This window comes from Lipophrys pholis (genome assembly GCF_963383615.2).
Source record: "Lipophrys pholis genome assembly, chromosome: 7".
Taxonomy (NCBI): domain Eukaryota; kingdom Metazoa; phylum Chordata; class Actinopteri; order Blenniiformes; family Blenniidae; genus Lipophrys; species Lipophrys pholis.
In genome coordinates this window covers 362,795-387,723 of record NC_137638.1, presented here as the reverse complement: position 1 = coordinate 387,723, position 24,929 = coordinate 362,795, and the positions used below count along the sequence as shown (strand labels likewise).

The following is a 24,929-nucleotide window of genomic DNA, read 5'->3' as shown; positions in this document are numbered from 1 at the left end:
ATGACCTTCAGCCATTAATCTAATCTGAGATTAAGAAAGGAGCTAAAAAGAACCTCTCTTCATCCTGCAGCTCCGAGGACAGACTTTGGATCAGACAACAGGAACACTCGAGGTTCCTGCAGGTCCGACACCACCGAAACACCTTTAGTTCTAACGGACAGAACCGCTTTGAAAATCAAACACTGGAAGTTCTTCTAAGTTCTTTTAAGGAACATTCAGGCCTTCAGATATTGTCAAGATTTTCTAAGAGACGCAAGGAGGTTAGAACAAAAAGCACCATTTATATAAAATGGAGAAACTCTACTTCCTGTTGGAGGAACTCTACTTCCTGTTGGAGGAACTCTACTTCCTGTTGGAGGAACTCTACTTCCTGTTGGAGGAACCCAGCTTCCTGTTGGAGGAACTCTACTTCCTGTTGGAGGAACTCTACTTCCTGTTGGAGGAACCCAGCTTCCTGTTGGAGGAACTCTTCTTCCTGTTGGAGGAACCCTGCTTCCTGTTGGAGGAACTCGGCTTCCTGTTGGAGGAACCCAGCTTCCTGTTGGAGGAACTCTACTTCCTGTTGGAAGAACTCTTCTTCCTGTTGGAGGAACCCAGCTTCCTGTTGGAGGAACTCTTCTTCCTGTTGGAGGAACTCTACTTCTTGTTGGATGAACTCTACTTCCTGTTGGAGGAACTCTACTTCCTGTTGGAGGAACCCAGCTTCCTGTTGGAGGAACTCTACTTCCTGTTGGATGAACTCTACTTCCTGTTGGAGGAACCCAGCTTCCTGTTGGAGGAACTCGGCTTCCTGTTGGAGGAACCCAGCTTCCTGTCCCAGCTTCCTGTTGGAGGAACTCGGCTTCCTGTTGGAGGAACTCTACTTCCTGTTGGATGAACTCTACTTCCTGTTGGAGGAACCCAGCTTCCTGTTGGAGGAACTCTTCTTCCTGTTGGAGGAACTCGGCTTCCTGTTGGAGGAACCCAGCTTCCTGTTGGAGGAACTCTTCTTCCTGTTGGAGGAACTCGGCTTCCTGTTGGAGGAACCCAGCTTCCTGTCCCAGCTTCCTGTTGGAGGAACTCGGCTTCCTGTTGGAGGAACTCGGCTTCCTGTTGGAGGAACCCAGCTTCCTGTCCCAGCTTCCTGTTGGAGGAACTCGGCTTCCTGTTGGAGGAACTCTTCTTCCTGTTGGAGGAACTGTTTTTCCTGTTGGAAGAACCCAGCTTCCTGTTGGAGGAACCCAGCTTCCTGTTGGAGGAACTCTACTTCCTGTTGGAGGAACCCAGCTTCCTGTTGGAGGAACCCAGCTTCCTGTTGGAGGAACTCTTCTTCCTGTTGGAGGAACTCTACTTCCTGTTGGAGGAACCCGGCTTCCTGTTGCAACACTGTTTGTGGTTCTTTGGTTTTAGTTGGTCCGTTTTGCTCTGGACCAGTTCTCATCCTGCAGAAAAACAATCAACATCAATCAAAGTTTTATTTAAATCTAAATTTATTCAGAAAATCTCCAGAACCAGAACCAAACCGTCTAAATTTCAGAATTTCAGGAGAATAAAAACTCGTCATAGGACCATGACAAGTTCAACCAGAGCGACGACTTCTGCTGGTGCTCCAAATCCAGCAAACTGTCCTTGGACCAACCTCCACCTCTGTCCACCAGGGCGGCGCCCTCCAGAGCCCAGGACTATCAGAACGCTAACCCAGCAGCCAATGGAGATGCTTCACATAATCCAAATTTCACTTAAAGAATCCAGTTCAGCAGGTGACAAAAAAATAGAAAAACCAACAGGACCTGTGAGAACCAGAAGAGACCGGTCCGAACTGGACCAGAGCAGTTGGTCCCAACCTGTCTCAACCAGTCCCAACTAGTCCTAACCTGTCTCAACCAGTCCCAACCATTCCTAACCAGTCCCAATCGGTTCTGAAGCAGCAGGAAGTGGTTCTAGAGCAGTGGAGTCCAGCGCAGGGTGCCGATGGAGATCAGGGTCTGGCAGGTAGCAGAGTCCATCCAGACCGACTCCACCAGGCTGAAGTGCAGGAAGCCGAGCGCAAATCCACAGCCGACGTCCGACAGGTGATGTTTGCCCAGCAGCACGCGGGACACGCCCACAAGGACGGCCCACAGGTAGAGCAGGATCCTCAGTGGCACCTGCAGGACAGAACGCGTTAGACAGGGGTGGTGATGGGGGACAGGGGTGGGGATGGGGACAGGGGTTATGATGGGGGACAGGGGTGGTGATGGGGGACAGGGTGGGGACAGGGTTGGTGATGGGGTGGGGACAGGGGTGGGGATGGGGGACAGGGTGGGGACAGGGTTGGTGATGGGGTGGGGACAGGGGTGGGGATGGGGGACAGGGGTGGTGATGGGGTGGGGACAGGGGTGGGGACAGGGGTGGTGATGGGGGACGGGGATGGGGTGGGGACAGGGTTGGTGATGGGGTGGGGACAAGGGTGGTGATGGAGATAGGGACAGGGATGGTGATGGGGACAGGGGTGGTGATGGGGCGGGGACAGGAGTGGTGATGGAGGTGGGGACAGGGGTTATGATGGGGACAGGGGTGGTGATGGAGGTGGGGACAGGGGTTATGATGGGGGACAGGGGTGGTGATGGAGGTGGGGACAGGGGTTATGATGGGGGACAGGGGTGGTGATGGAGGTGGGGACAGTGATGGTGATGGGGACAGGGGTGGAGATGGGGTGGGGACAGCTATGGTGATGGGGACAGGGGTGGTGATGGGGTGGGGACAAGGGTGGTGATGGAGGTGGGGACAGCGATGGTGATGGGGACAGGGGTGGTGATGGAGGTGGGGACAGGGGTTATGATGGGGGACAGGGGTGGTGATGGAGGTGGGGACACCGATGGTGATGGGGACAGGGGTGGTGATGGGGGTGGGGACAAGGGTGGTGATGGAGGTGGGGACGGTGATGGGGACAGGGGTGGTGATGGAGGTGGGGACAGGGGTTATGATGGAGGTGGGGACAGCGATGGTGATGGGGACAGGGGTGGTGATGGAGGTGGGGACAGCGATGGTGATGGGGACAGGGGTGGTGATGGAGGTGGGGACAGGGGTTATGATGGAGGTGGGGACAGCGATGGTGATGGGGACAGGGGTGGTGATGGAGGTGGGGACAGCGATGGTGATGGGGACAGGGGTGGTGATGGGGGTGGGGACAGTGGCGGGGTGCAGACTCACCGCCAGCACCAGGTGCGTCAGCAGGAACTTGGACACCATGACGGCTCGGCTGGCGTGAGCCGCCGGGAAAGAATACGTATCCATGGCAACATAATCCAAGAAACTGGGCGGGAAATCCCACGGTCCTCTACGCTTCACCAACTTCTGCATCCCGGCAACCGTCAACACATCCAGGACCAGAGCTGCACAGAGACAGATGAGAGAGACAGACAGGTGAGAGAGACAGAGACAAAGTGAGAGAGACAGACAGGTGAGAGAGACAGAGACAAAGTGAGAGAGACAGAGACAGGTGAGAGAGACTTAGACAGAGAGACAGATAGAGAGACAGAGACAGGTGAGAGAGACAGAGACAGGTGAGAGAGACAGGGACCGACAGATAGAGAGACAGAGACAGCGACAGAGAGACATAGACAGAGACATATAGAGAGACAGAGACAGACAGAGATACAGAGACAAAGACTGAGACAAAGACAGAGACAAAGACATAGATACAGATAGACAAAGACAGACATAGAGACAGAGACATGTAGAGACAGAGATACATAGATACAGAGACAACGACTGAGACAGAGAGACAGATACAAAGACGAAGACAAAGACAGAGAGACAGAGAGTCTCACCCAGCAGTAGGTTCACCAGTACTTCCTGTCCAGCCATGGTGCTGCTCCTCCACAGACAGAAGAGGGTCCCGGTGATCCAGGGCAGGAAGTGTCCGGTGAGGGCCAGCAGGGAAACCATGGAGCGTAGTGGAGCCCCGGGGCCCCGGACCCCCCCGGGACCCTGTACCCCCGCACACACTCCCAGACGCTTGGACAGGCTGATGTCGATGGCGAGCAGTGAGCTGACGGCGATGCCTCGGAACGACGGGTTGAGCTGCATGCAGTCCTGCTCCGGCCAGCGGGGGGCATCACTGGGACCCGGGCCGGGGCCGGGACCCCCCTCAGAGGACTCTCTGGAGCCCCTGCAGAGAGACAGACAGTGACACTGAGCCCCGTTTCCATGACGATGGTTCAAGTGAAAACTCATCCTTTCTATGTTTTCCTTCACCAAAGATTCACGTTCTGACCGACGACGTGTAGTTCTCCTGTTGGCCACAAGGTGCTGCTGCTGGATGTTTGTAATGAGAACACACACACACACACACACACACACACACACACACACACACACACACACACACACACACACACACACACACACACACACACACACACACACACACACACACACACACACACACACACACAGGACCAGGACCAGGACCAGGACTACCTTCTATGTGAGCGGTGAGTAGGTGGACTCAGTTACCTCCCCCCAGAGTCCTCCTGTTGACTCGGCGCTTTGGACCCGGCTCGCCTCGGACCACCGCCGCCCCCCCTCCCCTCCCCCACCGGGGGCTCTCTGCGGGGGGTCTGGTTCAGGGACAGGAACTCGGGCCGGTTCAGGACGTTGTTCCGGTCCCGGACCCGGTTCCGGGTCTGACTGCCGGGCATGACGGGGCGACGGTCCGAACGAGTTCCCACGGACTGGGGGGCGAGACTGATCGGCTCCAAGACTCACACGGACTGAGCTATAGATAGAAGCTGGCCTTCTTCTGCTGTCAGCTGCTGGGGGGAGGGGGGAGGGGAGGGGGGGGGCTTTAAAGGTATAGTCCACCAGGCCCCCCCTGTCGCCCCCTGCAGGTCCACATCCCAGACTCACAACCACCTGAAGAAACCATGGAGAATTGGACTGGGACCAGGCCAGAGGACTGGACCAGGACCAGGCCAGAGGACTTGAGGACTCTGTCTACAGCAGGAGTGACGAAGACAGGAAGATGGAACATGAACCGGTTTTAAAACCGTCTGAGTTCAGGTTTTATTTTTAATGTCGGTTTCTGAACTGTCCTGGTGGGTCCCGAAGTCCTCTAAGGGTTCCAGGTGTTCTCGAGTAGGGCTTTCCCACCAAAGAGAAGCAGGTTCTAGTTCAGGTTGTAGTTCAGGTTATAGTTTAGGTACTAGTTCAGGTTCTAGTTCAGGTTCTAGTTGAGGTTCTAGTTGAGGTTCTTGTTCAGGTAATAGTTCAGGTTATAGTTCAGGTTCTAGTTCAGGTACTAGTTCAGGTTATAGTTGAGGTTGTAGTTCAGGTTGTAGTTAGTTCAGGTTGTAGTTCAGGCTCTAGTTCAGGTTGTAGTTCAGGTTGTAGTTAGTTCAGGTTCTAGTTCAGGTTATAGTTGAGGTACTAGTTCAGGTTCTAGTTCAGGTTGTAGTTCAGGTTGTAGTTAGTTCAGGTTGTAGTTCAGGCTCTAGTTCAGGTTGTAGTTCAGGTTGTAGTTCAGGCTCTAGTTCAGGTTGTAGTTCAGGTTGTAGTTAGTTCAGGTTCTAGTTCAGGTACTAGTTCAGGCTCTAGTTCAGGTTCTAGTTCAGGTTCTAGTTCAGGTACTAGTTGAGGTTCTAGTTGAGGTACTAGTTGAGGTTCTAGTTCAGGTTGTAGTTAGTTCAGGTTGTAGTTCAGGCTCTAGTTCAGGTTCTAGTTCAGGTTCTGGCCCCCCTCTGGCCTCGCTGTGACCCCCCTCTGGCCCCCCTCTGGCCCCCCTCTGGCCTCACTCTGGCCCCCCTCTGGCCCCCTTCTGGCCTCACTCTGGCCCCCCTCTGGCCCCCCTCTGGCCGCCCTCTGGCCCAGCAATGATGTGGGACTGGCGTTGCCCCTGCACACTGCCCTCTGCTGTTCAGAAACATTTAACATGTAACACGGTTTGTGTCTCAGTGATGCGTTCAGGAGCATCACGTAACTCCGCCCTCCGGCAGAGTTACCAGCTGCTCCTGCAGCAGAGAGGCTACAAGCTAAACATGATTAAAATATGACCGGTAGTCATTAGAGAGCTGGAACGAGCAGCACACGGTGCTGAAGGTCCAGACTTTGGCCCAGATGGTTGGAACAGCAGAACCAGGTCATTGGGTTCAGCAGGATGTTCAGGCTGGACTTCCTCCTTGTTCTTATGGAGGACGACCGGGCCTCAACACCACGCTGCCCGAGCACGTCTCCCACAAACCCAACCAGTGGTGCCAACTCCTCAGGAAGGAAAGCAGCTATTGGCTGTCCTCAAAGTCGCTAAATGACGTCATGACCTAATTTGCATAATTGGACATTGTTGTGTAATTGTAAGGCAGCTGGAGGAAAGAGGAAGAACCTCGTGGAAAAGACAAAGTAAGTTAAAATAAAAAGCCCTGAATATGTTTAGAACTGCAAATGAGCTGCCGATTCTGGAGTTTTTGTTTTTATTTTTGTCATTAAAATAAATAAAATACCTTATCACAATCAGGGGGGGCAGAATCTCTGGCTCCCCACATCTGCCCCAGCTTCCTGGGGTGAAGGTGAGGAACCTGGTTCACTGTGACTGGAAAACATTTCGATCGACTTGCCGCTCAGTGAACAGTGAACCTGAACACGTCACCGTGACTCCGCCCACTTTGGGGCACGTTGACCTCATCAGCGGCTTCTCTCTGAACTCGGCCCGGACCCGCGGGAACCTTTGTTGCATGTCTCTGTTCCTACCCGGACCTGACTGCGACACACTGTTTCTACGGGCAACAGTTCCGAGCTGAGAGCTAACGATGCTAACGGCTAATCTGCCAGAGAAACGTCACCGCGTGAGCTTCAGTCTGCAGCGGGTTCTGACGGCCGGTAGCCCCGGTAGCCCCGGTAGCATGGCACTGGAAGGAGCTACGGCGGCCGGCTGGGACACGAAGGTGAGTCCAGAACCGAACCGGGTCCAACCCGCTGCCGGTTGCGGTTCTACAACAATATAATACGATTAAAACTCCGAAGTTCAGTTAATCCGAAACATTTAGTCCACGCTTGACCTGCAGGGGGCGCTGTGTGTGTGTGTGTGTGTGTGTGTGTGTGTGTGTGTGTGTGTGTGTGTGTGTGTGTGTGTGTGTGTGTGTGTGTGTGTGTGTGTGTGTGTGTGTGTGTGTGTTCCTCCCTTGGTACCTGTTGGATGTGGATTTGAATTTTCTGGTTCCGTCTGCTCTCTTCAGGTATGTGGACCTGAGCTGGTCTGGACCGGCCCGTGAGGTTCTGGTCCTGGGAGACCTGCAGGATGTCAGAGGCGTCTGCTGAGCAGGACGCTGGTCCCGGTCCCGGTCCCGGTCCCGGCCGCCCCCCTCTGGCCCAGAAGGCCCTGTCGGAGGCGTTCTGCTCGCTGCGGTACCGAGACACGTCGCTGCTGGTGTGGCAGCAGCAGCAGCAGCAGGGGGCGCCGCCCGCCTCCTACCTGAGCCGGAGCCAGTCCGCCTGGTACAGCAGCTACGGGAACCAGGCTGTGCTGGTCCGGGACCACCGGGTTCTGCAGGAGGTCCAGGCCCGCTCCAGGATCTGCAGCCTGATGTAGAAGAAGAACAGATATTCCTGGTTCTCCAGGCCCGACCCGGGTCAGAAGAGCTTCAGTGGAACCGGCTGCAGAATCAAACGACGTGAACGGACAGTTTTATCCTCACGTTTGTTCCGTTTTATTTTTAATTAAAATGTGACGGTTCTGAGGTTTTCTGCTTCATCGGGCCGTTAGCATTAGCATTAGCATTAGCCTTCCAGCCAGTGTGCAAACGTTAACGGAACCAAGTGATAAAGCTCACCTCTGGATTATTGTGATGTCAGCATTAGCGTTCAGCTCTGCTCCATCTCTCCTGGCAGATAGGTGGATGATGCTCTATAATCTGGATTAGAGGAGGAAGATGCTCTATAATCTGGATTAGAGGAGGATGATGCTCTATAATCTGGATTAAAGGAGGAAGATGCTCTTTAATCTGGATTAGAGGAGGATGATGCTCTATAATCTGGATTAGAGGAGGAAGATGCTCTATAAACTGGTGTTTGCTGAGATAATCTACCAACACGTAGATAGCTCTTAGAGCGAGAAGCTAACTGCTATTAGAGCATGCTAATGCTAATCTCAGTTACGCTGAATACGGGCTAATGCTCACGTTAAAAACATCAACTCAGTAAGACTCCAGTCAACTCACCGATTAACACCGAGTGGACGAGGTCCAGGTGTCGAGAGGAGGAAGTGAGGAGGTAGTAGAGAGGAGAAGTAGAGAGGAGGAAGTAGTGAGGAGGAGGAAGTGAGGAGGAAGTAGAGAGGAGGAAGTAGAGAGGAGGAAGAAGTGAGGAGGTAGTAGAGAGGAGGAAGTAGAGAGGAGGAGGAAGTAGAGAGGAGGAGGAAGTAGAGAGGAGGAAGTAGTGAGGAGGTAGTAGAGAGGAGGAGGAAGTAGAGAGGAGGAAGTAGTGAGGAGGTAGTAGAGAGGAGGAGGAAGTAGAGAGGAGGAAGAAGTGTGGAGGAAGTAGAGAGGAGGAAGTAGTGAGGAGGAAGTAGAGAGGAGGAAGTGAGGAGGAAGTAGAGGGAGAAGAGAGGAGGAAGTAGTGAGGAGGTAGTAGAGAGGAGGAGGAAGTAGAGAGGAGGAAGTAGTGAGGAGGTAGTAGAGAGGAGGAGGAAGTAGAGAGGAGGAAGAAGTGTGGAGGAAGTAGAGAGGAGGAAGTAGAGAGGAGGAAGTAGTGAGGAGGTAGTAGAGAGGAGGAAGTAGAGAGGAGGAAGTGAGGAGGAAGTAGAGGGAGAAGAGAGGAGGAAGTAGTGAGGAGGTAGTAGAGAGGAGGAAGTAGAGAGGAGGAAGTGAGGAGGAAGTAGAGGGAGAAGAGAGGAGGAAGAAGAGTGGAAGTAGAGAGGAGGAAGTAGAGAGGAAGAAGTATTGGAGAGGACCAATCACTGAGCAGTGTTTCTTCTTCCTCTCTGCTCAGTGTTGAGGGGCGATAGCGCCCCCACACCAGCAGGGGTTGTAACTGCATGTGGTCCAGGTTCTGGGTCTGCAGAGTGGAACCAGACCTGGTGAAGGGGTGAACCTTGTGGCGCTTCCTGCTGGGAAAGTACTCAAAGTAACGAAGTAGTTCTTGGAAACAGAAGTTACGTTCAAGTTCTCAGCATTATTTAACCAGGTTAATGCTAATGCTGTCAGCGCCTCAGGAAAATAAAGCTGAAGCTCCTGGTGTTACAAGTTCTATTGTGCCTGTGGTTCTGGACGGTTCTGTACGGTCCGCATCCTCACCTGACCCGCCAGCGTTAGCTGGTGTAGCGTTAGCTGGTGTAGCGTTCGCGTCACGGCGAAGCAGAGTCGAGTCGTCGAGTCGGTTTATGTGTTTATTTATGAAAACAAATGAACTCAGAAAATAAGGATCCCATATCAGTAATTACATCAAATGGACTGGTTGTTCCGTCGCGGCGCCGTCCTCTCGGTCTCTGTCTAACTAGCTCCACCTCAGACAGCTACTATACAGCTACTATACAGTGCTCAAACATACGGAAGAAAGAACGGACGTACGGCCGGAGTGCATGCAAATACATAAAATCACTTTTTTCCTTTTTCTTATTAAAATACAAAAATTAACTATTAGCATCAAAGCTCGACCAACTAAAAACAAACAGAAGGGGGTTACTGTGGCAACGAGCTGTCCGACTGTGTGACCGACTTTCTGCTTGTTGGTTCGTCTGTAAAACGCCCCCAAACGTGTTTCCATGGCAACAGGGTGTGAATTCCACCACGAGCATGGGATTGGTTCTCCTCGACCAATCAGAAACGTCCGTGTAGAGGCCGGCCCCGTGAGGGAGGACACCCGACACGTCAGCGGCTGGAGACTCGTCCACTGTGAATCATGGCGGACACCGGACTACAAAGATGGCCGACTGTCAGGTCACCATTCATGACAAAGGTAACCAATCAGAGTAGAGCAGGTGGGGCAGCCCCGCCCACCTCTGTTTCAACAGCGACGAGGCGTTTGTCCTGGTCGGTGGGGGCGTCGGCTCTGTCCGGGGACGTTCTACAGACGAGGAGCTCTGGACGTCGGCGCGGTGAATAAATACGATGAAAACATTTGGCGCCGACTTTTTAAATGTGGAGAGAAAAGAGCAGTGGTGATCTGCTGCGTCACGCCGAGTCTGAGGTGTCGCCGAGGCATCGCCGGGAGCGGGTCTGATTTGGCGAAGGTGGGCGGGGCTAACAGGACAGCGGTACAAAGACTTTTTTTTTTTTTTTAATATCGAGAACCTCATAAGACACAAACAAGTTCAGCACACAACCTGAAAAATAAAATAAAATAAAATAAAAAAAAAAAACTGAAAGGAAAGGAAATGTAGTGTTAAAAAAAATAAGTTTGTTGCCCTCTGTTAACACAGCCGGTGCTGGGGGCGGGGCCAGAACCGCCGGGCCACACCCCCTGACAACAGGTGGGGGCGGAGTCTTTTAGCAGGGCTCCACTGAGGCTGAGATGAGGTGCAGAGAGACGACCAATCAGAGCACCTCACCGAGCTGCTGTCTGATTGGTCGCTGCGTACCGGAGCTCACCTGTGTGGCGGCGCGACGTTTTAATCTGAAAGACTCAACTTTTTAACAGGAAGTGACTTTAAGACCAAACAGAAACAAGTTTTCATTTTCCTGTTCTGATCTTCTGAACTTCCTGTGTGGAGCACTTCCTGTCTGGAGCACTTCCTGTGTGGAGCACTTCCTGTCTGGAGCACTTCCTGTCTGGAGCACTTCCTGTGTGGAGCACTTCCTGTGTGGAGCACTTCCTGTCTGTCTCTGCGCTGTGTCTCCAGCTCTTTCCAATGTGGACTGTGTGTTTGGGAGAGCAGCTGTCAGAAGGTGGCGCTGTGTTCGAGCCCCTCCAGGTCTTCTCTCTGCACCAGGTCGTCCTGCAGCTCATGACCCTCCAACATGGACCACGAGCAGACCGCCAGTCTTCTTTTTGATTTCCACATCTTCTCCGTTCCCGTGATGCTCTGCAGATGTTTCTGGAATGGTTTCAGAGTTCAGGGGTCACCGCCGGCTGTGCCCGAGGAAGAGGAAGAGGAAGAAGAGTGAGGTGCCGAGGCTGGATCCGGTCCGATTGTTGGACTGCATGAAACAAGCTCCAGATTCCAGTTCCACGTCCCTGTCCAATCACACACAGAATCCACCGCAGGACGCACTTCATCATCTCTGCCAGCAGGGGGAGCCGCAGGAAGCTGATATTACTGCTTCCTCTTCCTCCTCCTCCTCCTCCTCCTCCTCCTCCTCCTCCTCCTGCTGTTGCTCCTCCTCCTCCATTTCTCCAGGAAAAATAAACAAAACACTAGGAGCTAAAAAAAACAGGTCAGCCTATTTACATACAGTCTCCGAGTCTGAGAGAGAGAGAGTGTGTGTGTGTGTGTGTGTGTGTGTGTGTGTGTGTGTGTTCAGGATGGAAGTTTACATGAGTGTGTGTTGTGTGTGTGTGTGTGTGTGGGGTGGATAAATGTGTGTGTTCAGTCTGTGTCGGAGGAAGAGGAGGTTCCTGTCGAGGAGCTGTCATCAGAAGAGGAAGAGGAGCTGCCACTCAAACGACTAGCCCCGCCTCCTGAGGCCCCGCCTCCAGCTGCCTTCTCTAGAAAGGAGAGAGTGGGTGGAGTTAACACGATGATGTCACAGGTCATCACAGAAAACACTTAGCTAAAGATCGGCACACAGAGACCAGAGCCTGGACTCGGGGACACTTCCGAGGTCCATGGACAGGTCTGAAGTGGACCGAAGAGTCCGGGACGGGTTCTAGCCCAGAAACTGCAGAACATGTGAGTCCAGATGAAACAGGCCACTTCCAGACTTTCCCCCAAATAGCTGATGCAGCTGGGTGGACAGTCGGCCGCCGACGGTTCCTGACTCCACCTTTGAGCAGTCCCACCGCAGGTCGGTACGGTACGGCAGAGCACACCCAGACCCAGTTCTGTTGTGTGGTCCCACCGCAGTACCTGGCAGGTCGGTACGGTATGGCAGAGCACACCCAGACCCAGTTCTGTTGTGTGGTTCCACCGCAGTATTTGTAGGCGGGGTTGGGAATGACGCGGGGATGTGTCGGGCGAACAACGCAGAAATGGCCAGCAGGGGAGGCGTGACATTCCGGACCATTCACTACTTTTGTCCGTGAAGACGCAGGAAAACCCGTCCTGCTCCGTCCCGGCACAGCCAGCGGTGGGACGGTGGCTAAAAGCTGTGGATGGTACCTAAAGTACCTAAAGTACCCAACCGTCACCATTGTTGGTCACCCCTCCGTTGAGGTAGCTAGCACAGAGGTACGGTTCCAGAAGGCGGAGCTACAACAGCCGTCTGCTGATTGGTCAGTGAGGACCGTCACTCTGGACAAGCAGCAATATTTAAATATCTCCTCGTCTTACAAACCCTCCATTGTTGTTCTCATCCTCCGCTTCGTGCTCACTGCTGGTTTACTGAACTGCTTTATTGAAATGTGGTGCTACACTGCCCCCTGGTGTTCAGACCAGGTGCAGACGCTCCTCTCAGTAAGAGGAGGCGGAGCTTCAGCAGGAGCTCCTCCTCTCAGTAAGAGGAGGCGGAGCCTCAGCAGGACCTCCTCCTCTCAGTAACAGGAGGCGGAGACTCAGCAGGAGCTCCTCCTCTCAGTAACAGGAGGCGGAGCCTCAGCAGGAGCTCCTCCTCTCAGTAACAGGAGGCGGAGCCTCAGCAGGAGCTCCTCCTCTCAGTAAGAGGAGGTGGAGCCTCAGCAGGAAATCCTCCTCTCAGTAACAGGAGGCGGAGCCTCAGCAGGAGCTCCTCCTCTCAGTAACAGGAGGCGGAGCCTCAGCAGGAGCTCCTCCTCTCAGTAACAGGAGGCGGAGCCTCAGCAGGAGCTGGACGCTGCTGTTCACAAGGACATAGTTTTCACTGTGTCAGAGAACAAGGCTCACGGCTGCAGCTCCGCCTCCTGAGCTGCAGCTCCGCCTCCTGAGCTGCAGCTCCGCCTCCTGAGCTATTGCTCCGCCTCCTGAGCTGCAGCTCCGCCTCCTGAGCTGTATCAAAACTTCTACTTTGGTGACCGACTACTGTTGTGAAACGACGTCACATCTCTGCGTCGCTCACAACCCCGCCTACTTTGTAACCGGATTCTGTGGTCGGACTTGGTTCTGGGCGATGAACCGAAGATCTACCGATACCGAAGGTGACAGAAATTACCAAGGCCATTTTGCCCTTCTGGGTATATTGGGTGTTTAAAGCCCCGGGGGCTGTGCAGCGTTCGTTTCTCATCCTTCGTTTACGATGACGTAGCAGGACGGTGCTAGCGCGCTGAGACTCCACCAGATCTGGTCTAGAACTTCTAAGCGTCAGACCAGTCCTTTACTCCTGTTGACCAGTAGAACCAGAGGTGCTGCTGCTGCCGGCCCGCTCAGGGAGCCCTTAAAAACTAGTTGTTATTCATTTGTGTAGGATTTATGATCAATCACAGTTTCTGTACATTCTAAATATGTAGCTCTATATCTTCAATGTAGCTCTATGCTGCCCCTCCCTCGCTGAACCACATGGCCCCCCCACAACCGCCAAGAGAAAAGAGAAAGTGGCATTTCAGGAAATCCTGTTTCATCAGAGGATCTCAGACGATAACGACTTTACTCCCGTCTGATTCATCCTACTTGTAATCAGTGGGCGGAGTCACAGAGCTGCGGTAAGCCACGCCTCCATCGCCGGCAGAGCGACTCCCTGTCCTCGGGGCTCCACTAAACATCGGGAGAATTAGGTGAGACGGGTATTTATCATGAGAAATCCTGTGTTTCAAGGAGTAGTACACACCTGAGCCCCGCCCCGCAGTACTTTAATGTATAAATAACGTATAAATATCCACATTGAGAATTTGTTCCTAAGAGATTGTATTTTTAATACTTTGCGTTTGCGGGAAATTTAAGTTATTTTATACTTTTAAATGTATTCAGTCGTTCTCATTTCAAGTAATCGCTGCTTCTCAGCTCGTCAACAAACCTTAAAGTACTTGATTGGTAGTTCCTTCATGTAGTTTTAGTCCTGTACAGTGGCAGTAAACAGGTCCAGGGCAGTGGTACTATCATATAACTGCCACAGCTAGTGGCCAAACATTGTCTTGTGCAGTGGAGGAGTGATGGAGGCGAGCTGCTCACTACACCCTGATACTGAGCAGAGGTGGTGTTGCTCCGCCCAGCAGGGGGCCACACCGCTGGTACCGGCTGTGGGCCGTACTGCAGTGGGACCGAGGACAGTGGTCCATGACTCCACCGCTGTGGGAATGGGGGCGGTACTCACGCAGTAGCTTCCTCTGCTTCTTCTGCAGGCAGGACTTGACGTAGCGCTCCAGCTCTCGGAGGGTGGAGGGTTTGAGGGTCTCGAAGTCGATCTCGATCTCGTCGGGGTTGGAGTCTCTGAGCGACGGCTCTCTGGACTGGATGATGTGGACCACGCGGCCCAGCTTCTCGCCCGGCAGCCGGTTGATGTCCAGACTGAGCTGCCGTTTCTCGTCGTACGACATCGGCAGCGACGACTCCTCGCCGTCGTCTCCGTTGGCCGCCCCGCCGCCCGACGTCTTGCTGCCTTTCTTGGGTTGCCTGGTAACAGAGAGAGGGCGGTGACGTTCCCATGAGGGTGGAAGGCGGTTCTGCGGCGCCCCCCAGTGGAGACCGCCCTTTACCTGGTGGCCGTCACCGTGCTGTTGGCTTTTCTGGCCGGCGCCTTCTTCTGATTGGCCGGTTTGGGCTGCTGGGCAGCGGCCTTGGGCTTCTTCTCTTCTTCTATCTTGCCCTTGTTGACCTTGTCTTTGTCCTTGTCTTTCTTCTTCTCCTTGTCTTTCTTCTCTTTCTTCTTCTTTGGCTTGCTGACGGGAGCCTGGGAGAGGACGGCCAGCTGCTCATGCACCGCCTTCAGCTGGAGGGACACACTCAAGATCAACTACAACCATCGGCACGCCGCGGCGCCTCGTCCGCCACGTTTACTTCGCGGAGCAAAGCGGATGAATGTGCAAATAATGTTGAAAAAGAAGAAATCAGGACGTTCTTGACCTGTGATTGGTCGGCAGCACCAACCTGCTCCTGAAGCTCGGCCAGCCGCGTGGCCCGCTCCTCCTCGGAGTCGGACGATTCGTCGGAGGAGGAGTTGTTGCTGCTGTCGGAGGAGGCGGTGCTTTTACTAACCAGCGGCGTGGTGGAGGGGACGGAGGCCTCCAGGCCCTCGTCCGGGATTTTAGCAAAACGCATCTCGAACACGTCCTGAGGACACCGAGAAGCAGACGGGTTAGTGGGGGCGGAGCCACCGGGGGCGGGGCTCCGGCGGGACGGGTTCTCAAACCTGCAGCTTGCGGGCCATGGCCACCACCTCGTGGTCCGGCGGGTTGTACTTGTAGCAGTTGGAGAACATTAACCTGACGTCAGTGGCGAAGCTCTGAGGGTCGTTGTATTCTCCTTTGTCCATCTTTTTCTGTGGAGGAGCAACGACAGAGAAAAAGAACCACTGCATCATGTTCTAACACTGAGGAGGAGAACCACTGCATCATGTTCTAACACTGAGGAGGAGAACCACTCCATCATGTTCCAACACTTAAGAGAACCACTGCATCATGTTCTAACACAGAGGAGAACCACTGCATCATGTTCCAACACTGAAGAGAACCACTGCATCATGTTCTAACACAGAGGAGAACCACTGCATCATGTTCCAACACTGAAGAGAACCACTGCATCATGTTCTAACACAGAGGAGGAGAACCACTGCATCATGTTCTAACACAGAGGAGGAGAACCACTGCATCATGTTCTAACACTGAGGAGAACCACTGCATCATGTTCTAACACAGAGGAGGAGAACCACTGCATCATGTTCTAACACTGAGGAGGAGAACCACTCCATTATGTTCCAACACTGAAGAGAACCACTGCATCATGTTCTAACACAGAGGAGGAGAACCACTGCATCATGTTCTAACACTGAGGAGGAGAACCACTCCATCATGTTCTAACACAGAGGAGGAGAACCACTGCATCATGTTCTAACACAGAGGAGGAGAACCACTGCACTCTTCCTCCCCTCAATAACTTTGGTCAAATATTTTTTATCAGTGTCGTTTCTGACAGGAACTAAATTAAACTTATGGGTTCAAAATCCCGGGCTCCAGAATTTAAGGTTGGGTTAGGGATTAGGAGATTAAGGGACAGATTAGGGATTAGGATAAATACAGGGATTAGCGTTAGGCTTCGAGATTAGGGATGAGGTTCTTGGTATCAGGAGAGTGACAGACTGGTTCGGAGTGTAATCTGTGGAGATGTTCTGGATTACCTGGATGATGGTGAGGTAAGTGTTAGTGCTAAGGGTACTGGGTGTCAGGTGTAATCTGCTGGATTACCCGCACGGTGCTGAGGTCCATGGGGTGTTTGATGATGTCATGGTAGTCGTGCAGCTCCAGCGCCTCGGCGTCCACCGGCTTGTAGAACGGCCAGGCGTAGGCGGCGTGCTTCTTGGACAGCATCTCCTTCAAGATGGCGTCACAGTGCTTCATCTGCTCACCCAGCTTCCCGCCCCCTTTCCTGCCGCCGGAGCCGGCTCCTCCCCCGCCCCCCACCTCGCCGCCGGCGACCTCCTCCCCTGTCTCCCGCCGGGCCTTGGCGGGGCGGGCGGCGGCCTCGCGGCGGGATGAAGCCAGCTTGGCCGGTTTGGCGTCCTGGGCGGATGGAGAGTCGGCGCGGCCGGCAGAGATGGCTGACGTGGTCGGAGTGGTGGTGTCGGCTTTCCTCTTCACTCCTTTCTTCTGCTCCACACACACACACACACACACACACACACACACACACACACACACACACACACACACACACACACACACACACACACACACACACACACACACACACACACACACACACACACACACACACACACACACACACACACACACACACACACACACACACACACACATTACTGCTAGTGATCTAGTGACTAGCTGTCGTTCATTGTAATGTGGTTGTCATGGTGAAGCCACAGTCAAACAGCCGTTACCTTGACGACAGGCTGTGCCGACGGCATCATGGCTGCAGGGGGCGGCGGTGCAGAAATGGGGGGTGTGGCCTGGACAGGTGTGGGCGTGGTCGAAATGACAGGCGTCTGAGACGGGGAGGGGGAGGGGTAGGAGGAGGGAGGGGAAGCCGAGGACTCTGCCTGCTGGCTCACTGAGGAAGAAACAGAGTAATCTGAGTACAGCAGTACTACATTACTGCAGTATAGTTAGGAGTTCTGCAGTACTACCTGTAGCAGTATCTGTAGTAGCAGTGCCGGTACATGCACCAGTAGCAGTAGTAGTACTTGTAGCCCAAACCCCAAACCCTAACCAGTACTAATAGCAGTACCAGTACCTGTAGAAAAAGGTGTGGTAGCACCAGTCCCACTAGCAATACTAGTGACAATACCTGTTGTAGCAGCACGAGTACCTGCAGTAGCAGGAGTACCAATGTTTGGTCGTAGCAGTGCCTGTGGTAGCTGCAGTAGAAGTGGTAGCAGCAGTACCAATACCTGTGGTAGCAGCAGTACCAGTACCTGTGGTACCTGTGGTAGCAGCAGGTACCAGTACCTGTGGTAGCAGCAGTACCAGTACCTGTGGTACCTGTGGTACCTGTGGTAGCAGCAGTACCAGTACTAGTACCTGTGGTAGCAGCAGTACCAGTACCTGTGGTACCTGTTGTAGTAGCAGTACCAGTACCTGTGGTAGCAGCAGTACCAGTACCTGTGGTACCTGTGGTAGCAGCAGTACCAGTGGTACCTGTGGTAGCAGCAGTACCAGTGGTACCTGTGGTAGCAGCAGTACCAGTGGTACCTGTGGTAGCAGCAGTACCAGTACCTGTGGTAGCAGCAGTACCAGTACCTGTGGTGCCTGTGGTACCTGTGGTAGCAGCAGTACCAGTACCTGTGGTAGCAGCAGTACCAGTACCAGTGGTACCTGTGGTAGCAGCAGTACCAGTACCAGTGGTACCTGGGGTAGCAGCAGTACCAGTACCAGTGGTACCTGTGGTAGCAGCAGTACCAGTACCTGTGGTAGCAGCAGTACCAGTACCAGTGGTTCCTGTGGTAGCAGCAGTACCAGTACCTGTGGTAGCAGCAGTACCAGTACCAGTGGTACCTGTGGTAGCAGCAGTACCAGTACCAGTGGTTCCTGTGGTAGCAGCAGTACCAGTACCTGTGGTAGCAGCAGTACCAGTACCTGTGGTAGCAGCAGGCTGCTTGCTCTTGTTCTTGCCTTTGGGAGCTGGAGGAAGCAGAGCCACTTCTTCTTGAGGCATCTGAGCAACTTTCTGTAGGAAGATCTTCTCTAGAGCCTGAGCCATGAGGACGATGTCATCTGTGGGCTACACACACACACACACACACACACACACACACACACACACACACACACACACACACACACACACACACACACACACACACACACACACACACACACACACACACACACACACACACACACACACACACACACAGAGTTGGTGTGTGTACTACTTGTATATGTACCTTGTTGAACATGGTGTGTGTGTACCTTGTTGTATATGTAACAGTTGGTGAACATGGTGTTGAAGTCCTGCATGGCCTCGCTGGCGCTCCAGTAATAATTGTTCTCCAGACGTTTCTTGATGGTTCCCATGTCCATCGGGTTCTTAATGACCTTGTGGTAATCCTACACACACACACACACACACACACACACACACACACACACACACACACACACACACACACACACACACACACACACACACACACACACACACACACACACACACACACACACACACACACACACACACACACACACAGACCAGGAGGAAGATGGATGAGGTGTGTGTGTGTGTGTGTGTGTGTGTGTGTGTGTGTGTGTGTGTGTGTGTGTGTGTGTGTGTGTGTGTGTGTGTGTGTGTGTGTGTGTGTGTGTGTGTGTGTGTGTGTGTACGTACTGCCAGGCACAGCTTGATGGCGTCCACTGGTTGGTAGAACGGCCAGGCGAACTGATGCTTCCACAGAGTTTTCACCACAACGTTCTGCATGTACTGCAGCTGGTTGGTCTTCCTGTAGAACACACACACACACACACACACACACACACTTCAGAACACACACCATAACCACACCCACACACACCATAACCCCACACACACACACAGACACACACACCTGCCGGGCTTGGTGGGGTTGGTAACCTCAGGGGGGGGCGGGTTGCTGAGGGGAGGGGGGCTGGGGGGTGCAGCCTCGGGGGCGTCCGACATGGTGGACGACAGTGACGCAGCAATGCACTGTGGGACGGCAGCGTCCAACCTGAAGGGGAAAATCTGACTCCCTCTGCGGGCTCAGGGTGGGTGTGTGTGTGTGTGTTCAGTTCAGGCGCTGCTGTCACCGAGTCCCCCAAAGAGACAAACTCCCATCGCACAACCTGAAAAACACACACTCAGTTAGAATGGAAACACACACACACACACACCACGTTCAACAACTGCTATATACAGCTAGTACACACACCAACTCTGTGTGTCTGTGTAAAGGGTTCCAGTGTCCCCAGTGTAAAGGGTTCCAGAGTCCCCAGTGTAAAGGGTTCCAGAGTTCCCAGTGTAAAGGCTTTCAGTGTAAAAAGTTCCAGTGTCCCCAGTGTAAAGGGTTCTAGTGTGAACAGTTGAAGTGTTTCCAGTGTAAAGGGTTCCAGTGTTCCCAGTGTAAAGGGTTCTAATATAACGGGTTTCATTCTTCCCAGTGTTAAGAGTTCCAGTGTTCCCAGTGTAAAGGGCTCCAGTATTCCCAGTGTAAAGGGTTCCAGTGTCCCAAGTTTAAATGGTTCTGGTATTCCCAGTGTAAAGGGTTCTAGTGTAAACAGTTGAAGTGTTCCCAGTGTAAAGGCTTTCAGTGTAAAGGGTTCCAGTATTCCCAGTGTAAAGGCTTTCAGTGTAAAGGGTTCCAGTATTCCCAGTGTAAAGGGTTCAATTATAAAGGGTCCCAGTGTTCTCAGTGTAAAGGGCTCCAGTGTAAAGGGTTCAAGTATCCCAAGTTTAAAGGGTTCCAGTGTTCCCAATGTAAAGGGTTCTAGTGGCCCAAGTTTAAAGGGTTCCAGTATTCCCAGTGTAAAGGGTTCCAGTGTTCCCAATGTAAAGGGTTCCAGTATTCCCAGTGTAAAGGGTTCCAGTGTTCCCAATGTAAAGGGTCCCAGTATTCCCAGTGTAAAGGGTTCCATTATAAAGGGTCCCAGTGTTCCCAGTGTAAAGGGTTCAAGTATCCCAAGTTTAAAGGGTTCCATTGGCCCAAGTTTAAAGGGTTCCAGTGTTCCCATTGTAAAGGGTTCCAGTGTTCCCAATGTAAACGGTCCCAGTGTAAAGGGTTCCAATGCAAAGCCCCATTTCCACCACACAAAAAGTGCAGGGATGGACCGGTATGGTCCGGTACGGCCCGGGTTTCCACCATAAGAACTGTGGAATTTCCGATAATAACCTCTCCAGAAGGTTGAAGGTTTTCCATCGCCCTTCCGTTGAGGTTCTCAGGACAACAGATCGGGTCCGGTTTTGAGGAGCCGTCTGCTGATTGGTCAGTGATTTCCTACACGCCCTCAATATTTTAATTTGTCGCTGTATGAATCCTCTGTTAACATTTTCATCTTTGCACTGCTTGATTTTGGTTTTGGTTTTTTTGCTGCACAACTTTCATGTTGGTTCCTAAAGAGCAGACATGAGGAAGGACGGAGACCACGACTCTGAAGGAGACGTTCCGGCCAGAACCGATGGACGGCCGAGTCCGCTCGTCGCGTCGCTGGCCGGTGCTCCATTGTGCGGGCTGCCGCGTGTCGCTCACACTGGCCGGCTCCCCGAAGCCAGAGTTCTGGGACCTGCCAGTGTGCGACGTGATGCAACGAGACGATGGGATCGGAACCACGTCCACACAGGGTGTGCCGGGACGGCGGAGCCGCCCCGAGCCCCAGTGTCTGTCCTCACATCGTGTCTCCCATCTCTGCTCCAACACGGGAGTTGCGGCTGTCACATCCAGCAGCGCGACACCGGCACCGACTGGCCAAGTGACACCGGAGTAGTTCCGGTGTCACTTGGCCAGGGCGACGCTCGCTCTCTCAGAACCAACACGGAAGTTGCAGCTGCAGCTTTGCGGCTGCAAAAAAAAAAAAAAAAGGTAACTAAACAACTAGAGCAAAGCGGAGGACGTAAACAACAACAACAGAGGATTCATAAGGTCCAGATCTGTCGCCCGGCTGAGATCACGGTTGTGACTTCACATCTCTGCTTCGCTCTAAACCCCGCCCCCATCGTAACTGACTGTGGGAGGAAACGCTCCAGATTTGGCTCTGGTTACGCCTCGCTTCTGAAGGGTTCCAGTGTTAAGGGTTCCAGGGTTCCAGGGTTAAGGGTCCCAGTGTTCCCAGTGTAAAGAGTTTCAGGGTTCCAGTGTTAAAGGTTCCAGGGTTAAGGGTCCCAGTGTTCCCAGTGTAAAGAGTTTCAGGGTTCCAGTGTTCCCAGTGGAAAGTTTTCCAGTGTAAAGGGTACCAGTATTCCAGAGTCCCCGGTGTAACGGGTTTCAGGGTACCAGTGTTCCCAATGGAAAGTTCTTTGGTGTAAAGGGTACCCATATTCCAGAGTCCTCAGTGGAAAGTTTTCCAATGTAAACGGTACCAGTATTCCCAGTGTAAAGGGTTCTAGTGTCCCCAGTGTAAACGGTTCCAGTATATCCAGTGTAAAGGCTTCTAGTGTCCCCAGTGTAAAGGGTTCCAGTGTTCCCTGTGTATAGGGTTCCAGGGTTAAAGGTCCCAGTGTTCCCAGTGTACAGGGTTCCAGTGTACCCAGTGGAAAGTTTTCCAGTGTAAAGGGTACCAGTATTCCAGAGTCCCCGGTGTAAAGGGTTTCAGGGTACCACTGTTCCCAATGGAATGTTCTTTGGTGTAAAGGGTACCCGTATACCAGAGTCCCCAGTGGAAAGTTTTCCAATGTAAAGGGTACCAGTATTCCCAGTGTAAAGGGTTCTAGTGTCCCCGGTGTAAACGGTTCCAGTATTCCCAGTGTAAAGGGTTCTAGTGTCCCCTGTTTACAGGGTTCCAGTGTAAAGGGTTCCAGTGTTCCCTGTTTACAGGGTTCCAGGGTTAAGGGTCCCAGTGTTCCCTGTGTACAGGGTTAAGGGTCCCAGTGTACAGGGTTTCAGGGTTCCCAGTGGAAAGTTTTCCAGTGTAAAGGGTACCAGTATTCCAGAGTCCCTGGTGTAAAGGGTTTCAGGGTACCAGTGTTCCCAATGGAAAGTTCTTTGGTGTAAAGGGTACCCGTATTCCAGAGTCCTCAGTGGAAAGTTTTCCAATGTAAAGGGTACCAGTATTCCCAGTGTAAAGGGTTCTAGTGTCCCCAGTGTAAACGGTTCCAGTATATCCAGTGTGAAGGGTTCCAGTGTTCCCTGTTTACAGGGTTCCAGGGTTAAGGGTCCCAGTGTTCCCAGTGTACAGGGTTTCAGGGTTCCAGTGTTCCCAGTGGAAAGTTTTCCCATGTAAAGGGTACCAGTATTCCCAGTGTAAAGGGTTCCAGTGTCCCCAGTGTAAACGGTTCTAGTGTCCCCGGTGTAAAGAGTACCAGTGTAAAGGGTTCCAGTGTTCCAGTGTTCGTGGTTCTTCAGCCTGTGTGAGACTGACGGTCTCTGGATGTCTCTCACAGTGAGGACGAGCTCCCAGCTGAAATGGCGGTATGTTCTGGAGTCGCTCTCCATCAGTCGGATCTTTGGTTTTCACTTCTCGTTGACTCGCTGTTCACCAGCGGTCCAACAGGACAGATATCTTTGAACCCGGTTGCTCACATGCCAGTTCTTCCTTCTGTTGAGTTTGTCCGTTCTACCGTCTCCTGCTGGTCTCCAGAGCAGACCTGTCTCCACCTGAAGGACGTTCTACCGTCTCCTGCTGGTCTCCAGAGCAGACCTGTCTCTACCTGAAGGACGTTCTACCGTCTCCTGCTGGTCTCCACGTAGCAGACTCCCCAGTCCAGTTCTACAACCACTTGTTACTGAAATGCGTTTGGGTCAAATGCACATGAAAGTCCTCAACGAAATCTTCAGACATCCAGAGTGAGTTCTCCTAAAGTTCCTGTCCCAGAATCCTGCTTGAACCCGTCCGTCCATAAGAGACTCTGTCCAGAGGACCAACCAAACCAGAACCTCTCCTCTCATTCCAACCTGCAGGTTCCTCAATCCTTCACAACAAAGTCCAGAAGTCTCCAGACAAACCATCAAACTGTTGATGGTTCCTGACTGACGCCATCTTGGGAAACCTGCCCCAAGGGATTGTGGGATATCCAAGATGGCGGCAGCTCCAACCAGAACATCAACATCTGAGTCTTGAATCCTGGAGAAAGTCTGGATGTAGTGGAACTGAAGGTTTGTCCTCAGAGAATCCAGATGTGCAGAGATCCAGAGGACAAACGGGATCTTGTGACACGAAGCCTCGGGAACCTTCAGGAGGTTCTGGGACGCTGAGACGTCAACAAACCGGGGATGTCCCGCCAAAATAAAATGCTGGAAATACCAGTTAGTCTCAGTGTGAAGAGGAACTTCCTCCAGGAAGTTTTTATTAGAGACGAACGTCAAGAACTAGAACTGGATCCTAGTTTGGTTCCCAGAGGGTTCTGGGAGAGGAACTTTAAATCCACCTTTAGAAAACATCACTTTTCTTTTCTTTTCATTTCTAAAAACAATGTTTGCTTCTACGGCAACGGCAGAAACATGTAGTTTTCATGTTGGACCACTAGTTCAAGTTGGATTGCTATTACAGTGACTGTCAAAATAAAACTAGTAAGTTGGATTGCTATTACGGTGACTGTCAAAATAAAACCACCAAGTTGGATTGTTATTACGGTGACTGTCAAAATAAAACCACCAAGTGGGATTGTTATTACACTGACTGTCAAAATAAAACTACCAAGTTGGATTGTTATGACGGTGACTATCAAAATAAAACTACCAAGTTGGATTGTTATTACGGTTACTGTCAAAATATAACCAGTAAGTTGGAATGTTATTACCTTGACTGTCAAAATAAAACTACCAAGTTGGATTGTTATTACGGTCACTGTCAAAATAAAACTACCAAGTTGGATTGTTATTACGGTGACTGTCAAAACAAAACTAGCAAGTTGAACCCGGAGCTGCTCCAGTTAAGCACACATCCAGACTGTAGCCTGCCCCCGCCTGTCACACCCGGATCAGCCCTCTGGGTCTGCGGGGATCCACACATGCCGGAGCCCTGCACTCACACGCTGCTGTCGACCAGCAGCTAACCGCAGAGCTAACGGCTAACAGCCGCCGCTGCGACCCCACAAACCACACGAACCCGCTCAATAGGCGCCTCCGCCCGCCGCGGACCAGCCGCTGCGGTCCTCGGGGCTCGAATGGCCGGGCGGCTGCCGCGCCGCTCCGGCCGCGTCCACAGCCTCTCTCGCTTTAAAAGATGGCGGGCAAGCCAGAGCAAGATATGAGCTAACGGTGGCTAATGGAGCCTGGCTGCTCACCGAGGACCGAGAACCGGACTAATGTCGCTCACAGCGCCGCCGTGGTGGCAGCAGCGCCCGCCTGAGGCACCCCGGGGCTGCCCGAGCGGCGTGGAGCCGTGCTGCGAGCTCTTAGAGGCGGTTTGAAAGCCGATCTGTGCGGATGTTTGGAGCTAACAAGCTGCTAGCCCGTTAGCCTGTTAGCTGAGCTTTGTCTGAAGGCGCCGAGCGGCCAGCCCCAACATCCCCGAGCCACTCTGCGCCCTCCCGAACTAACCCCGCCCGGCCGCCCGCTCCCCCTGCCGCCGGGGCCCTGTTTACTTTGTGTCTCGGTGCTCCCGGTGCGTCCCGCGGCGGCTCCCGGTGGATTCCTTCAGGATTCGGGATTTAGCGGAGTAGCATAATAGATGAGTTATCAGCTGTCCACAGTATGCGC

At 52.8% G+C, this 24,929-nt stretch overlaps 3 protein-coding genes across 6 annotated transcripts; 1 reads left to right on the top strand and 2 right to left on the bottom strand.

The window, feature by feature from the left end:
- Window positions 1–1,459: 1,459 nt before the first annotated feature.
- plpp7a (phospholipid phosphatase 7a (inactive)) lies at window positions 1,460–4,738 on the bottom strand. 2 transcript variants are annotated; one of them, XM_080467248.1, is made up of 5 exons: window positions 4,480–4,738; window positions 4,219–4,278; window positions 3,792–4,132; window positions 3,172–3,353; window positions 1,460–2,126 (listed from the first exon to the last, which is right to left on the bottom strand). In XM_080467248.1, the coding sequence occupies exons 1-5, from the start codon at window positions 4,662–4,664 to the stop codon at window positions 1,920–1,922; spliced, it is 975 nt and encodes a 324-aa protein (XP_080323374.1). In that variant the 5' UTR covers window positions 4,665–4,738; the 3' UTR covers window positions 1,460–1,919. The 2 variants fall into 2 exon arrangements, with proteins under 2 accessions (XP_080323374.1, XP_080323375.1); XM_080467249.1 differs by lacking the exon at window positions 4,219–4,278.
- Window positions 4,739–6,622: 1,884 nt separating this feature from the next.
- On the top strand, window positions 6,623–8,420 carry brd3os (BRD3 opposite strand). The gene is made up of 2 exons (XM_080467262.1): window positions 6,623–6,899; window positions 7,191–8,420. Exon 2 carries the CDS (start codon window positions 7,253–7,255, stop codon window positions 7,541–7,543), a length of 291 nt encoding a protein of 96 aa, XP_080323388.1. The 5' UTR covers window positions 6,623–6,899; window positions 7,191–7,252; the 3' UTR covers window positions 7,544–8,420.
- Window positions 8,421–9,329: 909 nt separating this feature from the next.
- On the bottom strand, window positions 9,330–24,929 carry LOC308112028 (bromodomain-containing protein 3-like). 3 transcript variants are annotated; one of them, XM_080467216.1, is made up of 12 exons: window positions 24,815–24,929; window positions 19,170–19,425; window positions 18,953–19,064; window positions 18,538–18,675; window positions 18,202–18,346; window positions 17,007–17,176; window positions 16,354–16,755; window positions 15,303–15,431; window positions 15,017–15,223; window positions 14,650–14,882; window positions 14,268–14,566; window positions 9,330–11,595 (listed from the first exon to the last, which is right to left on the bottom strand). In XM_080467216.1, the coding sequence occupies exons 2-12, from the start codon at window positions 19,259–19,261 to the stop codon at window positions 11,477–11,479; spliced, it is 2,046 nt and encodes a 681-aa protein (XP_080323342.1). In that variant the 5' UTR covers window positions 19,262–19,425; window positions 24,815–24,929; the 3' UTR covers window positions 9,330–11,476. The 3 variants fall into 3 exon arrangements, with proteins under 3 accessions (XP_080323342.1, XP_080323343.1, XP_080323344.1); XM_080467217.1 differs by having other exon boundaries at window positions 15,041–15,223; XM_080467218.1 differs by having other exon boundaries at window positions 18,238–18,346.

Excerpts from the sequence above, each read along its gene's own strand:
- plpp7a (XM_080467248.1), bottom strand. The coding sequence starts at position 4,664 with ATGCCCGGCAGTCAGACCCGGAACCGGGTCCGGGACCGGAACAACGTC. Across the intron at positions 3,354-3,791 it reads ACTGGTGAACCTACTGCTGG|CTCTGGTCCTGGATGTGTTG; the intron begins GTGAGACTCTCT and ends GTCTCTGTGCAG. Across the intron at positions 2,127-3,171 it reads TGACGCACCTGGTGCTGGCG|GTGCCACTGAGGATCCTGCT; the intron begins GTGAGTCTGCAC and ends TCTGTCCTGCAG.
- LOC308112028 (XM_080467216.1), bottom strand. The coding sequence starts at position 19,261 with ATGTCGGACGCCCCCGAGGCTGCACCCCCCAGCCCCCCTCCCCTCAGC. Across the intron at positions 18,347-18,537 it reads ACTGTTACATATACAACAAG|CCCACAGATGACATCGTCCT; the intron begins GTACACACACAC and ends GTGTGTGTGTAG. Across the intron at positions 15,224-15,302 it reads CCATGGCCCGCAAGCTGCAG|GACGTGTTCGAGATGCGTTT; the intron begins GTTTGAGAACCC and ends CGGTGTCCTCAG.
- brd3os (XM_080467262.1), top strand. The coding sequence starts at position 7,253 with ATGTCAGAGGCGTCTGCTGAGCAGGACGCTGGTCCCGGTCCCGGTCCC.